A 16,446-nucleotide genomic window follows, 5' to 3' on the forward strand; every position below is an offset into this window, starting at 1 on the left:
TGTCAAAGGCCTGTTGGCAGTCCACAGTCCAGTTCACTTTCTTGGGCATTTTCTTGGAGGTGAGCTCAGTGAGGGCTGTCACAATGGATCCATATCCCTTCACAAACCTCCTGTAGTACCCAGTCAAGCCAAGGAATGCCCTGACTTGAGTCTGGGTTTTTGGAGCTACCCAGTCCAGAATGGTCTGGATCTTGGGTTGGAGTGGCTGAACTTGGCCTCCACCTACAAGGTGTCCCAAGTAAACCACAGTTCCCTGCCCTATCTGGCATTTGGATGCCTTGATAGAGAGGCCTGCAGATTGCAGAGCCTTCAAAACCTTCCTCAGGTGGACCAGGTGATCCTGCCAGGTGGAGCTAAAGACAGCAATATCATCAAGATAAGCTGTGCTAAAGGACTCCAAGCCAGCAAGGACTTGATTCACCAACCTTTGGAAGGTGGCAGGGGCATTCTTTAAACCAAAGGGCATAACAGTAAACTGATAATGCCCATCAGGTGTGGAGAATGCTGTCTTTTCTTTTGCTCCAGGTGCCATTTTTATTTGCCAGTACCCTGCTGTCAAGTCAAAGGTACTTAGAAATTTGGCAGCACCTAATTTATCAATGAGCTCATCAGCTCTTGGAATTGGATGAGCATCTGTCTTGGTGACAGAATTGAGCCCTCTGTAGTCCACACAAAACCTCATCTCTTTCTTTCCATCTGTGGTGTGAGGTTTGGGGACTAAGACCACTGGGCTAGCCCAGGGGCTGTCAGAGCGCTCAATTACTCCCAATTCCAGCATCTTGTGGACTTCCATCTTGATGCTTTCCTTAACATGGTCAGACTGTCTGAAGATTTTGTTCTTGACAGGCATGCTGTCTCCTGTGTCCACATCATGGGTACACAGGTGTGTCTGACCAGGGGTTAGGGAGAAAAGTTCAGGAAACTGTTGTAGGACTCTCCTACAATCAGCCTGCTGTTGGCCAGAGAGGGTGTCTGAGTAGATCACTCCATCTACTGTGCCATCTTTTGGGTCTGATGACAGAAGATCAGGGAGAGGTTCACTCTCTGCCTCCTGATCCTCATCTGTTACCATTAACAGATTCACATCAGCCCTGTCATGGAAGAGCTTAAGGCGGTTCACATGGATCACCCTCTTGGGGCTCCTGCTTGTGCCCAGGTCCACCAGGTAGGTGACCTGACTCTTCCTCTCTAGCACTGGGTAAGGGCCACTCCATTTGTCCTGGAGTGCCCTGGGAGCCACAGGCTCCAGAACCCAGACTTTCTGCCCTGGTTGGAACTCAACCAGTGCAGCCTTTTGGTCATACCAAAACTTCTGGAGTTGTTGGCTGGCCTCAAGGTTTTTGGTTGCCTTTTCCATGTACTCTGCCATTCTAGAGCGAAGGCCAAGTACATAGTCCACTATGTCCTGTTTAGGCTCATGGAGAGGTCTCTCCCAGCCTTCTTTAACAAGGGCAAGTGGTCCCCTTACAGGATGACCAAACAGAAGTTCAAAGGGTGAGAACCCTACTCCCTTCTGTGGTACCTCCCTGTAAGCGAAAAGCAGACATGGCAGGAGGACATCCCATCTCCTTTTGAGTTTTTCTGGGAGCCCCATGATCATGCCCTTTAATGTCTTGTTGAATCTCTCAACTAAGCCATTAGTTTGTGGATGGTAAGGTGTAGTGAATTTATAAGTCACTCCACACTCATTCCACATGTGCTTTAGGTATGCTGACATGAAGTTGGTACCTCTGTCAGACACCACCTCCTTAGGGAAACCCACTCTGGTAAAGATACCAATGAGGGCCTTGGCTACTGCAGGGGCAGTAGTCGACCTAAGGGGAATAGCTTCAGGATACCTGGTAGCATGATCCACTACTACCAGGATATACATATTTCCTGAGGCTGTGGGAGGTTCTAGTGGACCAACTATGTCCACACCCACTCTTTCAAAGGGCACCCCCACCACTGGAAGTGGAATGAGGGGGGCCTTTGGATGCCCACCTGTCTTACCACTGGCTTGACAGGTGGGGCAGGAGAGGCAAAACTCCTTAACCATGTTGGACATATTGGGCCAGTAGAAGTGGTTGACTAACCTCTCCCACGTCTTGGTTTGTCCCAAATGTCCAGCAAGGGGAATGTCATGGGCCAATGTTAGGATGAACTCTCTGAACAGCTGAGGCACTACCACTCTCCTAGTGGCACCAGGTTTGGGGTCTCTGGCCTCAGTGTACAGGAGCCCATCTTCCCAATAGACCCTATGTGTTCCATTTTTCTTGCCTTTGGACTCTTCAGCAGCTTGCTGCCTAAGGCCTTCAAGAGAGGGACAGGTTTCTTGTCCCTTACACAGCTCCTCCCTTGAGGGTCCCCCTGGGCCTAAGAGCTCAACCTGATAAGGTTCAAGCTCCAAAGGCTCAGTTCCCTCAGAGGGCAGAACTTCTTCCTGAGAAGAGAGGTTCCCTTTCTTTTGCTGTGTTGCAGTTGGTTTCCCAACTGACTTTCCTTTTCTCTTGGTAGGCTGGGCCATTTTTCCAGACTCCAGCTCTACTTGTTCACCCTGTGCCTTGCACTGTGCTCTTGTTTTCACACACACCAGTTCAGGGATACCCAGCATTGCTGCATGGGTTTTTAGTTCTACCTCAGCCCATGCTGAGGACTCCAGGTCATTTCCAAGCAGACAGTCCACTGGGATATTTGAGGAGACCACCACCTGTTTCAGGCCATTGACCCCTCCCCATTCTAAAGTAACCATTGCCATGGGATGTACTTTTCTCTGATTGTCAGCGTTGGTGACTGTGTAAGTCTTTCCAGTCAGGTATTGGCCAGGGGAAACCAGTTTCTCTGTCACCATGGTGACACTGGCACCTGTATCCCTCAGGCCCTCTATTCTAGTCCCATTAATTAAGAGTTGCTGTCTGTATTTTTGCATGTTAGGCGGCCAGACAGCTAGTGTGGCTAAATCCACCCCACCCTCAGAAACTAGAGTAGCTTCAGTGTGGACCCTGATTTGCTCTGGGCACACTGTTGATCCCACTTGGAGACTAGCCATACCAGTGTTACCTGGATGGGAGTTTGGAGTGGAACCTTTCTTGGGACAGGCCTTGTCTCCAGTTTGGTGTCCATGCTGTTTACAGCTATGACACCAGGCCTTTTTGGGATCAAAGTTTTTACCCTTGTACCCATTGTTTTGTGAAGAGGCTCTGGGCCCACCCTCCTGTGCAGGTTTTTGGGGGCCTGTAGAAGACTCTTTACTATTTTTAGTTTTGGTTGTCTCATCACCCTTCTGCTGGGGAGTCTTTGTGACCCCTTTCTTTTGGTCACCCCCTGTTGAAGTCTTGGACACCCTTGTCTTGACCCAATGGTCCGCCTTCTTTCCCAATTCTTGGGGAGAAATTGGTCCTAGGTCTACCAGATGCTGATGCAGTTTATCATTGAAACAATTACTTAACAGGTGTTCTTTCACAAATAAATTGTACAGCCCATCATAATTACTTACACCACTGCCTTGAATCCAACCATCTAGTGTTTTCACTGAGTAGTCAACAAAGTCAACCCAGGTCTGGCTCGAGGATTTTTGAGCCCCCCTGAACCTAATCCTGTACTCCTCAGTGGAGAATCCAAAGCCCTCAATCAGGGTACCCTTCATGAGGTCATAAGATTCTGCATCTTGTCCAGAGAGTGTGAGGAGTCTATCCCTACACTTTCCTGTGAACATTTCCCAAAGGAGAGCACCCCAGTGAGATCTGTTCACTTTTCTGGTTACACAAGCCCTCTCAAAAGCTGTGAACCATTTGGTGATGTCATCACCATCTTCATATTTAGTTACAATCCCTTTGGGGATTTTCAACATGTCAGGAGAATCTCTGACCCTATTTATGTTGCTGCCACCATTGATGGGTCCTAGGCCCATCTCTTGTCTTTCCCTCTCTATGGCTAGGATCTGTCTTTCCAAAGCCAATCTTTTGGCCATCCTGGCTAACTGGATGTCCTCTTCACTGGAGTTATCCTCAGTGATTTCAGAGTTGTTGGTCCCTCCTGTGAGGGAACCAGCATCTCTGACTATTATTTGTGGAGTCAGGGCTTGAGAAGCCCTGCTCTCCCTAAGTAGGACTGGAGGGGGGGAATTTCCCTCCAAGTCACTATCTTCATCCTCTGAGTTGCCATCCTCAGAGGGGTTGGCCTTTTCAAACTCTGCCAAAAGCTCCTGGAGCTGTACTTTGGTAGGTTTGGGGCCTATTGCTATTTTCTTTAGTTTACAGAGTGACCTTAGCTCTCTCATCTGTAGATGGAGGTAAGGTGTGGTGTCGAGTTCCACCACATTCACATCTGTGCTAGACATTATGCTTCTAAAAGTTGGAATACTTTTTAAGAAACTAAAACTGGTTCTAGAATCTAATTCAAACTTTTACAAACTTTTAAACTCTAAAAGAAATGCTAAACAGGATCTAACACAAGGCCCTAGCAGGTCTTTTAAGAATTTAGAAAACTTTTCAAATTGCAAAAATCAATTTCTAATGACAATTTTGGAATTTGTCGTGTGATCAGGTATTGGCTGAGTAGTCCAGCAAATGCAAAGTCTTGTACCCCACCGCTGATCCACCAATGTAGGAAGTTGGCTCTGTATGTGCTATTTCAAAGTAAGGAATAGCATGCACAGAGTCCAAGGGTTCCCCTTAGAGGTAAAATAGTGGTAAAAATAGATAATACTAATGCTCTATTTTGTGGTAGTGTGGTCGAGCAGTAGGCTTATCCAAGGAGTAGTGTTAAGCATTTGTTGTACATACACATAGACAATAAATGAGGTACACACACTCAGAGACAAATCCAGCCAATAGGTTTTTGTATAGAAAAATATCTTTTCTTAGTTTATTTTAAGAACCACAGGTTCAAATTCTACATGTAATAGCTCATTCGAAAGGTATTGCAGGTAAGTACTTTAGGAACTTCAAATCATCAAAATTGCATGTATACTTTTCAAGTTATTGACAAATAGCTGTTTTAAAAGTGGACACTTAGTGCAATTTTCACAGTTCCTGGGGGAGGTAAGTTTTTGTTAGTTTTACCAGGTAAGTAGGACACTTACAGGGTTCAGTTCTTGGTCCAAGGTAGCCCACCGTTGGGGGTTCAGAGCAACCCCAAAGTCACCACACCAGCAGCTCAGGGCCGGTCAGGTGCAGAGTTCCAAGTGGTGCCCAAAACACATAGGCTAGAATGGAGAGAAGGGGGTGCCCCGGTTCCGGTCTGCTTGCAGGTAAGTACCCGCGTCTTCGGAGGGCAGACCAGGGGGGTTTTGTAGGGCACCGGGGGGGACACAAGCCCACACAGAAATTTCACCCTCAGCAGCGCGGGGGCGGCCGGGTGCAGTGTAGAAACAAGCGTCGGGTTTGTAATGGAAGTCAATGGGAGATCTAGGGATCTCTTCAGCGCTGCAGGCAGGCAAGGGGGGGGTTCCTCGGGGAAACCTCCACTTGGGCAAGGGAGAGGGACTCCTGGGGGTCACTCCTCCAGTGAAAGTCCGGTCCTTCAGGTCCTGGGGGCTGCGGGTGCAGGGTCTCTCCCAGGCGTCGGGACTTTAGGTTCAAAGAGTCGCGGTCAGGGGAAGCCTCGGGATTCCCTCTGCAGGCGGCGCTGTGGGGGCTCAGGGGGGACAGGTTTTGGTACTCACAGTATCAGAGTAGTCCTGGGGTCCCTCCTGAGGTGTTGGATCGCCACCAGCCGAGTCGGGGTCGCCGGGTGCAGTGTTGCAAGTCTCACGCCTTTTGCGGGGAGCTTGCAGGGTTCTTTAAAGCTGCTGGAAACAAAGTTGCAGCTTTTCTTGGAGCAGGTCCGCTGTCCTCGGGAGTTTCTTGTCTTTTCGAAGCAGGGGCAGTCCTCAGAGGATGTCGAGGTCGCTGGTCCCTTCGGAAGGCGTCGCTGGAGCAGGATCTTTGGAAGGCAGGAGACAGGCCGGTGAGTTTCTGGAGCCAAGGCAGTTGTCGTCTTCTGGTCTTCCGCTGCAGGGGTTTTTCAGCTGGGCAGTCCTTCTTCTTGTTGCAGGAATCTAATTTTCTAGGGTTCAGGGTAGCCCTTAAATACTAAATTTAAGGGCGTGTTTAGGTCTGGGGGGTTAGTAGCCAATGGCTACTAGCCCTGAGGGTGGGTACACCCTCTTTGTGCCTCCTCCCAAGGGGAGGGGGTCACAATCCTAACCCTATTGGGGGAATCCTCCATCTGCAAGATGGAGGATTTCTAAAAGTTAGAGTCACCTCAGCTCAGGACACCTTAGGGGCTGTCCTGACTGGCCAGTGACTCCTCCTTGTTATTCTCATTATTTTCTCCGGCCTTGCCGCCAAAAGTGGGGCCTGGCCGGAGGGGGCGGGCAACTCCACTAGCTGGAGTGTCCTGCTGGGTTGGCACAAAGGAGGTGAGCCTTTGAGGCTCACCGCCAGGTGTGACAATTCCTGCCTGGGAGAGGTGTTAGCATCTCCACCCAGTGCAGGCTTTGTTACTGGCCTCAGAGTGACAAAGGCACTCTCCCCATGGGGCCAGCAACATGTCTCGGTTTGTGGCAGGCTGCTAAAACTAGTCAGCCTACACAGATAGTCGGTTAAGTTTCAGGGGGCACCTCTAAGGTGCCCTCTGTGGTGTATTTTACAATAAAATGTACACTGGCATCAGTGTGCATTTATTGTGCTGAGAAGTTTGATACCAAACTTCCCAGTTTTCAGTGTAGCCATTATGGTGCTGTGGAGTTCGTGTTTGACAGACTCCCAGACCATATACTCTTATGGCTACCCTGCACTTACAATGTCTAAGGTTTTATTTAGACACTGTAGGGGTACCATGCTCATGCACTGGTACCCTCACCTATGGTATAGTGCACCCTGCCTTAGGGCTGTAAGGCCTGCTAGAGGGGTGTCTTACCTATACTGCATAGGCAGTGAGAGGCTGGCATGGCACCCTGAGGGGAGTGCCATGTCGACTTACTCGTTTTGTCCTCACTAGCACACACAAGCTGGCAAGCAGTGTGTCTGTGCTGAGTGAGAGGTCTCCAGGGTGGCATAAGACATGCTGCAGCCCTTAGAGACCTTCCTTGGCATCAGGGCCCTTGGTACTAGAAGTACCAGTTACAAGGGACTTATCTGGATGCCAGGGTCTGCCAATTGTGGATACAAAAGTACAGGTTAGGGAAAGAACACTGGTGCTGGGGCCTGGTTAGCAGGCCTCAGCACACTTTCAATTGTAAACATAGCATCAGCAAAGGCAAAAAGTCAGGGGGCAACCATGCCAAGGAGGCATTTCCTTACACCAGTGATTTGCCCATTCCCCCAGCATATGTAACACACACTGCCATTTTTACTTTGACTTGGAAGCACTCGGTTTATTTCTAACCCATATGTATCTTGGTGACACATTAACTTAGTGGATTCTATTTCTTGGTCCATTATGTCTGCCGATATTGAGCTTTCACCTCCCACATGCAGATTGTCCATAAAGGGGAGCCATGTCCAACGGCCAAAAGGTCAAAGAGCAGCCGGACAAAAAGTTTGGGAACCGCTGGCATACACGGTCGTCCTTGTAATAGATACACATGTAGTAACAACAAAGACGTGAGATAAAGAGCACAAAATGATTTATTCCCTCTCGTCAAATCGCCACAGAATGCCTTCAGCGTCTTTAGCTAGCAGTCAAAAAAAATTTCAACATTCCAAAGTGTGTGAGGGACTCACACACAAAGGGCAAGGAAAGAGACGCAAGGGAATTAACACAGCTGGCAAAACATACAATATCTATAGCGACATATAAACCAAAGAATACTATGTCAAGACTAGATACTACTGCAGCCATTAAAAAATAATTCTTTTTTCTCAGCTGAAGTACCTCTGTTTTAGTTTTAGATTCTCAGTAATTGTATGGTGTCTTGACAACATCACAATAAGCGCCTATTCTCGATGTGCTCCCAAGGCCCATTTGTAGCCAAATTCTGTAATGAGGACGCTCAAGAATGTGGTTAGTGCTGATACTTTTATATCCGGAACAACACTATCAAGGAGCCACTTCAACCTGCTCTCCAGCACAGTCCAAGTGTACACTTTTCACAACAACATATTGTAAGATGAACATACAGGCTACTAATGGAAGATTATGCGCAGATAATTCTAAGAGGCAAATGGGCAAGATAAAACGCAGTGATCCATATCTTTCAATAATTGAACCCCACTACAGAAACATACTTTCGATTTTCATTTATGTTTTAAATAACTTCAGATGATCCCATGTAATATTGGAAAGCCAGGGGGGGCGAATGGCGAGGAAGTATATATTGCCACACTGAGAAAACCAGTCACAGGGGGTTCGTTGTATATATGTATAATAAATTGAATGGTATTCTCTTGCCAGCCTGAGAAGATACGACTAAAAAAATAGGAATGGAGAGCAGAAATCAATATGCAGTGAATAATCAGTTGAAATTGGATTTGAATCCTGATATTCATTATTTGTGTGCATGTAAATTGAATTGCACACCTGAATGCTCAAATAATGTGTCTGCAGTTTAACCAAACTGCACGAGATGCCATAAGACCACTGGCTTATGAGAACAAATATTTAAACGATTGTTTAATGTATAAGATTTAACCCTTTTCTTGAATACTGCTACCATGCTCAGTCTCTCTTTTGAGTAATTCGAGATTGCCTGCTTGGCTAAAGCTGCAGGATTTTAGAGAGACAAACTTCACAATTCCAGATACCTGCTTGGCAAGAGGGGTAGGATTTTAGAGACAAAAACCTTAATAGTCCAGATTTTGGTATGTTTGGCAGGGCGTGTTGTGATGGCATGGAGGGTAAAAATGAAACCCTTATAATGGTCAGTCACTGTTATGGACAGATAATTGTGAAATGTGTAATTTCCCCGGAAGCTTTCTCATTTTCAGGTGAAACTAATGGAAGAACTGGATCACATATTAGAATAGCATGCTCCAAAAATAAATGTGTACTTCACCTCAAAGTCACTTTATTTCTGAGTCTAGTCAAAATTGTTTATATTTTTATGTATTTAATAACTAGTCACCCTTTGTGTAGCATTGGGTTCACCAACATTTGTTTTTTTATTGCAAAAGTGCATCTGAAAACTGCATACATTTGAACTTTATAAGAATTACCAGGAGATTTCAAAGCGATTGTCCAAATGTGAAACTAAATTGGCTGCTGTGCTAAGTATCGATGACAGCATGAGGCTGGAAGTAATTGGTGACTCTGACTATTAGTGTGTCTTCTAAGATACTCCCCTTCGTTTCTGAGTGTATTCGGTTGCATGTACACTTCATGTGTGAATTTTGATTCTCTGGCCAGTCCTTGCAGATTTTGTTATTCTGTGCAGTCACCTGGCAGCTTAGTTAGCTAGATTCTGTTAGCCTGGATACATCAGCTTATTGTCTTGAGGCCAACTTGGAATAAACATAGCAAGGAGTACGTGTATATGACCAAAAGTTTCCGACCTGACACTCGGCAGCTCGGCCTCTGCACCAGTACTCTAGATACAGGAGGCTACTTTGTATTTATTACAAACCTTGGGCAAGTTGATAGTTGTTTAAATGGTTCATCCTGAACTACCTAGAGTGCTTATGTTAAAGGATTCCCCAAATGTTTATCATCATAAGCCATTCTCATTACCACACAGGAGTCTACACTTTCATGTTTCCCACTGCCTTCCCTAATGATGCTTTCAGTAGATCTGCTAAAAGTCTTTCATTCACCAGAAACAAACTTATAAAGAAGTTAACATGTGGAATAGACTGTGGGAGAAGGAAGCAAGACCTTTCTGTGATGGCATTCAAGAAGGGGGTAAAGGGTGAGGGAGAGCGTGTGTACCACTTTCCTCCTCCTCCTACTGAGTCACTTTCAGGACTATTTGGTGTAGGAAGTTGGCTCTGTATGTACTATTTCAAAGTAAGGAATAGTATGCACAGAGTCCAAGGGTTCCCCTTAGAGGTAAGATAGTGGCAAAAAGAGATAATACTAATGCTCGATTTTGTGGTAGTGTGGTCGAGCAGTAGGCTTATCAAATGAGTAGTGGTAAGCATTTGTTGTACATACACAAGCAATAAATGAGGAACACACACTCAAAGACAATTCCAGGCCAATAGGTTTTTGTATAGAAAAATATATTTTCTTAGTTTATTTTAAGAACCACAGGTTCAAGATTTACATGTAATACTTTAAATGAAAGGTATTGCAGGTAGGTACTTTAGGAACTTTGAATTAGCAAAATAGCATATACACTTTTCACATAAATCACATATAGCTATTTTAAAACTAGACAGTGCAATTTTCAACAGTTCCTGGGGGGAGTAAGAGTTTGTTAGGTTTTGCAGGTAAGTAAACCACCTACGGGGTTCAAGTTTGGGTCCAAGGTAGCCCACCGTTGGGGGTTCAGAGCAGCCCCAAAGTTACCACACCAGCAGCTCAGGGCCGGTCAGGTGCAGAGGTCAAAGTGGTGCCCAAAACGCATAGGCTTCAATGGAGAAGGGGGTGCCCCGGTTCCAGTCTGCCAGCAGGTAAGTACCCGCGTCTTCGGAGGGCAGACCAGGGGGGTTTTGTAGGGCACCGGGGGGGACACAAGTCCACACAGAAAGTACACCCTCAGCAGCGCGGGGGCGGCCGGGTACAGTGCGCAAACAAGCGTCGGGTTTGTAATAGAAATCAATGTGAGACCAAGGGGTCTCTTCAGCGATTCAGGCAAGGGGGGGGGCTCCTCGGGGTAGCCACCACCTGGGGGTCACTCCTGCACTGGAGTTCGGATCCTTCAGGTCCTGGGGGCTGCGGGTGCAGAGTCTTTACCAGGCGTCGGGATCTGAGGAGCAGGCAGTCGCGGTCGGGGGGTGCCTCGGGATTCCCTCTGCAGGCGTCGCTGTGGGGGCTCAGGGGGGGCAACTCTGGCTACTCACGGTCTCGCAGTCGCCGGGGAGTCCTCCCTGAAGTGATTGTTCTCCACAAGTCGAGCCGGGGGCGTCGGGTGCAGAGTGTCAAGTCTCACGCTTCCGGCGGGAAACGCAAGTTGTTTCAAAGTTGCTGCTTTGTTTCAAAGTTGCAGTCTTTGGTGAACAGGGCCGCTGTCCTCAGGAGTTCTTGGTCCTTCTAGAGCAGGGCAGTCCTCTGAGGATTCAGAGGTCGCTGGTCCCTGGGGAAAGCGTAGCTGGAGCAATGTCTTTAGAAGTGGGGAGACAGGCCGGTAGAGCTGGGGCCAAAGCAGTTGGTGTCTCCGTCTTCTCTGCAGGGTTTTTCAGCTTAGCAGTCCTCTTCTTCTTAGGTTGCAGGAATCTGATTTCCTAGGTTCAGGGGAGCCCCTAAATACTGAATTTAGGGGTGTGTTTAGGTCTGGGAGGGCAGTAGCCAATGGCTACTAGCCCTGAGGGTGGCTACACCCTCCTTGTGCCTCCTCCCAAGGGGAGGGGGTCACATTCCTATCCCTATTGGGGGAATCCTCCATCTGCAAGATGTAGGATTTCTAAAAGTCAGAGTCACTTCAGCTCAGGGTGCCTTATGGGCTGTCCTGACTGGCCAGTGACTCCTCCTTGTTTTTCTCATTATCTCCTCCGGCCTTGCCGCCAAAAGTGTGGCCGTGGCCGGAGGGGGTGGGCAACTCCACTAGCTGGAATGCCCTGGGGTGCTGTAACAAAGGGGGGTGAGCCTTTGAGGCTCACCGCCAGGTGTTACAGTTCCTGCAAGGGGGAGGTGATAAGCATCTCCACCCAGTGCAGGCTTTGTTACTAGCCACAGAGTGACAAAGGCACTCTCCCCATGTGGCCAGCAACATGTCTCGAGTGTGGCAGGCTGCTAAAACCAGTCAGCCTACACGTGTAGTCGGTTTAGGTTTCAAGGGGCACCTCTAAGGTGCCCTCTGGGGTGTATGTTACAATAAAATGTACACTGGCATCAGTGTGAATTTATTGTGCTGAGAAGTTTGATACCAAACTTCCCAGTTTTCAGTGTAGCCATTATGGTGCTGTGGAGTTCATGTTTTGACAGACTCGAGACCATATACTCTTATGGCTACCCTGCACTTACAATGTCTAAGGTTTTGCTTAGACACTGTAGGGGCACAGTGCTCATGCACTGGTGCCCTCACCTATGGTATAGTGCACCCTGCCTTAGGGCTGTAAGGCCTACTAGAGGGGTGACTTATCTATACTGCATAGGCAGTGCGAGGTTAGCATGGCACCCTGAGGGGAGTGCCATGTCGACTTACTCGTTTTGTCCTCACCAGCACACACAAGCTGGCATGCAGTGTGTCTGTGCTGAGTGAGGGGTCCCCAGGGTGGCATAAGATATGCTGCATCCCTTAGAGACCTTCCCTGGCATCAGGGCCCTTGGTACCAGGGGTACCGGTTACAAGGGACTTACCTGGATGCCAGGGTGTGCCAATTGTGGAAACAAAAGTACAGGTTAGGGAAAGAACACTGGTGCTGGGGCCTGGTTAGCAGGCCTTAGCACACTTTCAAATCAAAACTTAGCATCAGCAATGGCAAAAAGTCAGGGGGTAACCATGCCAAGGAGGCATTTCCTTACATTTGGGTTCTGTGTTCTGGTCACCCATTAGCAACTCATTTGTCTTTTTTCTGGATTTTCATAGATGCAAACTCTACATGTTAATATTAGCATCCTTTCCCTCACCAACCCCCCTCCCCACACCCACACACAGCTTCTTTGCATGATTGACAGCTCAGCCGGTTGATATTGAACCACTACAGAAACGTATGATATTAAAATATATTTACCACTTTAATCTTTTTGTTTCAGCAACTGTACCAGATCCTGACAGATTTTGATATCCGATTTTACATGTATGAGCTGCTCAAAGTAAGTATTAAGGAAGTAGTGCCTTTTGTATGAGCGATGGGCCAAGCTGTGTAAGATGTCAGCTGTTGGTGCAGGACTGATTGCTGCCACGTGTCCATATAGCACAGTCCTTGCATTTCTCTTCAGACCCTCCTTGTGTTTATTGCTTTGGAACTGATTCATAAAAAATTAGGAATGAATAGGGAGATGTATCCATTATAAAATCAAGTTCCTTACAATGTTTCTATCTTAACTAGTTTCCTCGCCAACACTCTGTTATGAGAAGTATTCTATTTTGAGTAAGGTTCCATGATAGATTAAACACTGCATTTCTGTAATCATCAATCTAGTCTTCACCTTTTTTTTGGGGGGGGGGGGAGAGGGGGGAGGGGTTAGAAAGGGCAGTAAGTGATGTCAGAGCACTAAGGTGGTGCAATTGATGGCATTGCGATGTCCTGTCTGGGGAGGTGCTGTTTTTTAGTTGGAGCTGTGGTGCTACCTGCAGGTGCAGGAGAGCTATTTTAATTTTCCGGAGCAAGTCCGGATTCTGGGGACATTCAAGAGGTGAGGAATCTGAAGGTAGATAGACCGCCAGAACCAGTATTACCAAAGCTAGATTACTTATTCTGCAAGTTCCACAATCCACCAAAGGTGTTAACACCTTTCCTCCTGGTCGGTAGAGCAGGATATAGACGTTCTGCTCAAGAGGACAGCGGTTAGGTCTGTTCTGAAATAAGAGACCGAATAGAATTGGGTGAAGCAGAAGCTGACAGAGAAATTGAGAAAGCTTTCCAAACAGATTACATTTTTCTTCAAGGTACCGACAAAAGCAATAAAACTGACAATAGGAGACAGGCAATTAGGTAGTGGGTGAGGGAACATACAGTTCAAGGATAAAGAGTTCTCATTTGAATGTCTTTAAAGAGGCGATTGGTCGAATAGATGCAGAATAGCATTTCAGTACTTTGGAGCATATACAGAAAAAGACTGTTGGAGGTGTTGTTTGTTGAATACTTGACTTTCCCCAAAGGAGTACTTGAGCTTTGTTGCCGATTATATCCCTATTGATCTTCAGCTTGCTTGTCAAGAATTATTCACAAGGCACACAGGGTTTAAAGTCAGTCTGCCATTAAAGGTGTACCTTTGTAGTGAACACTGTGCAGGGGTTTTGGGATCAGAGTGACTGTCTCTAGAGATCAATCATGCAGAGGGGCCTTTAGTGGAGCTTGGTGCGTTTTGGTTATACCTGAAAGGATGAAGTTGTTTTAATAAATTCTTTATAGAACAAGTGTGTGGGACATTTCCTTAAAATGATTTTCTCTGAGAAGGATTCTATTCCATGGATTAGACAAAAGTGGTCACTTTCACTTCTGCTAACCATCGTGACCGCTGCCCACGGTGTTAATTTGTTTCTGGATGGTTATTCTAGAGTCATGGATGTTTCGTTTCACTACTGTGGCCAGTCTGAAAGCTTGATTGCAAGCCCTCGATAAGGGCTATTGTCACGGACAAATACCGGAGGTCGGTTCTTAACAGAGCTCTCCAGTAGTTTTGCTAGGAACAGAAGGCATGGAATGGAAAGTTGTTCACGTCATAGTAGCAGGAAGATCGCAGTTTATCTATTTAGTAGGACCGACATGACTTGACCCACTTTTAGCCAGTCTGAATAAATTCCTTGAGTGGAGGAGGGGTTAATCAAGTTGACTCAGTTGCAGATACGGGTATGACATGTTTCTTAGGCTAGGTAGGCTGATAGAGGCTCTGTAGCATGGTTAGAATGTTTGATTTTGAAGAGAGTGTGGTTGGTGTAGTGAGGGACTAGATTACAGATAATTCGCTTTTTGTCAGTACACTGATAATTGTAGCCCTGAAGCACATTGGTAAGCTACGATCCCCACCACTGATACTGTGCCACTAAGCAAAGTTAAGCTATTACTATATGACATATACTAGCACAGAAATGGTTCTATTGAGAGCACACTATATTAGTACAGAAATCGATCCATTGAGAGCACCCACTTGCACAAATTCGAACCAGGTACACTATTTGTGATCATGATGATCGCTTAAAAAAAACTAGCTGTAGAGTGTCTGATATGTTCCGTTGGTTTTGAAGGGACAGTAAAATCAGTCATCCATTCCAAAGCAACACATTTGATACTGGATACTATACTATTCAAGCATGGCTGTAATGCAGAGGTTAAAAATAGCAAATCTTGTTGAAGAAGAGGACTCTGCACCGAGTAGCATTCCTTCTCTACTAAACACAAAAATTAAGATTCTTCGTATGAGTACATCAGACTTCTTTTAGTGTGTCTGGTTAATAACACAGATCTGCTTACAGTACAGTATCCCTGAATGTGAAAGAACTCATGCATTGAAGATGTTTCTGTAACAAGCCTAGAATTCGCATCATCCTTGATAAAAGGACAGCAATAGACCACAGTGGAAGGGCAGCTACATTGTGTTTATCCCATTAACTGAAGTGATCACTACATGGACCGATTGACAAAGGTAGCCTTTTTAGGTCTGAGATTTAACTATTGGGGCAAGCCAGCAAATTTATAGGGAGTGTTGAGCCAGGTTCTGTCTTAGCTGTATGAGCCAAAGCACGAGTTGTGGAATGAATCAATAGGAATGTAAGTGGCACTGCAAGCAGTATGTTGATATGATAAAGATTGCGTCAAATAAGAAATATCTTTTCTTGAGTACCTGGTTTCACTGCAGTACATTAGATTGTCACTGCATTGACATCTTTTTTTTGCACTGTATATATAGCCATCATTGTTACATGTGAAGCACTGTTATTCTCTCATAAATCATGCACATGGATTGTTCCTACATCGTGAATTTAATTTTTCAGTTTGTGCTCAGACTTTAGAAGCAATCAAGATGAGCAACCGTAATGAAAAAGGTGATTTGCCTGGGATCACACAATTTGGTGAAGTGGTGAAACCAGGATTAGAAACTCAGGTTTTCTGTTTACACACTGTGCAATTTAGCCACTGTATTGGTACCTCCACTTTACCACAAATGGATAATGCTTTGTGATCAATTATTTTATGGCCTTTATTAGTACACGGTCCAATAAGTTTGAATATTGTGTGATAATTTAATACAACTATATTCAAAATGTTGGTGCATTTCTTGACAAAAAGTTAAGCGTTCGGGAAGAGATACTATTTTCATGTTAATGTCACTAGCTTCCGCAAACTTAACAATGGACACTGCCAGCACCTCAACAACAGCAATGACATTGATTAGCAAAAAAAGAGAAACATGCAAATTGCCATCCATCTTGTGGAGCATTTCCTGTTTATTGTATTCTTCCACATTGCTTGCTTTCTTTAAGCAGTCCGTTACATTTTGTTCGTGTCATATTTGCTGTGCATTTAAAGACAGAGGTTAAATGTCAGGCTCTGTCTTCTGAGGGAGCTAGGTGTTCACTTTTCTTTTTCTGACTTCAAAGTAAGAGGCTTTATCTGACATCTAGGGTTATTTAAGGGGGGGTTGGCTTTTTTCTATTGCGCAACAAAATTTAAAAGTCTGTAAATTAACTGCAAATATTTCAGAATTAGGAAAGCACACTTGAAGCACATTTTTTGTAATTCTGAAGTGTGCTGGAAACAAATATTTGAACACAATCAAAAC

General features: G+C 45.9%; 1 protein-coding gene across 1 annotated transcript in view; it reads left to right on the top strand.

Annotated features, from left to right (window-relative positions):
• Positions 1–16,446, top strand: part of CSNK2A2 (casein kinase 2 alpha 2) — a 478,508-nt gene that overhangs the window by 188,876 nt on the left and 273,186 nt on the right. The window contains exon 5 of the mRNA XM_069217427.1: positions 12,757–12,816. Coding sequence (XP_069073528.1) covers positions 12,757–12,816 — 60 coding nt within the window. The remainder of the gene's footprint in view (positions 1–12,756; positions 12,817–16,446) is intronic.

This window comes from Pleurodeles waltl, chromosome 12, assembly GCF_031143425.1.
Source record: "Pleurodeles waltl isolate 20211129_DDA chromosome 12, aPleWal1.hap1.20221129, whole genome shotgun sequence".
Taxonomy (NCBI): Eukaryota; Metazoa; Chordata; class Amphibia; order Caudata; family Salamandridae; genus Pleurodeles; species Pleurodeles waltl.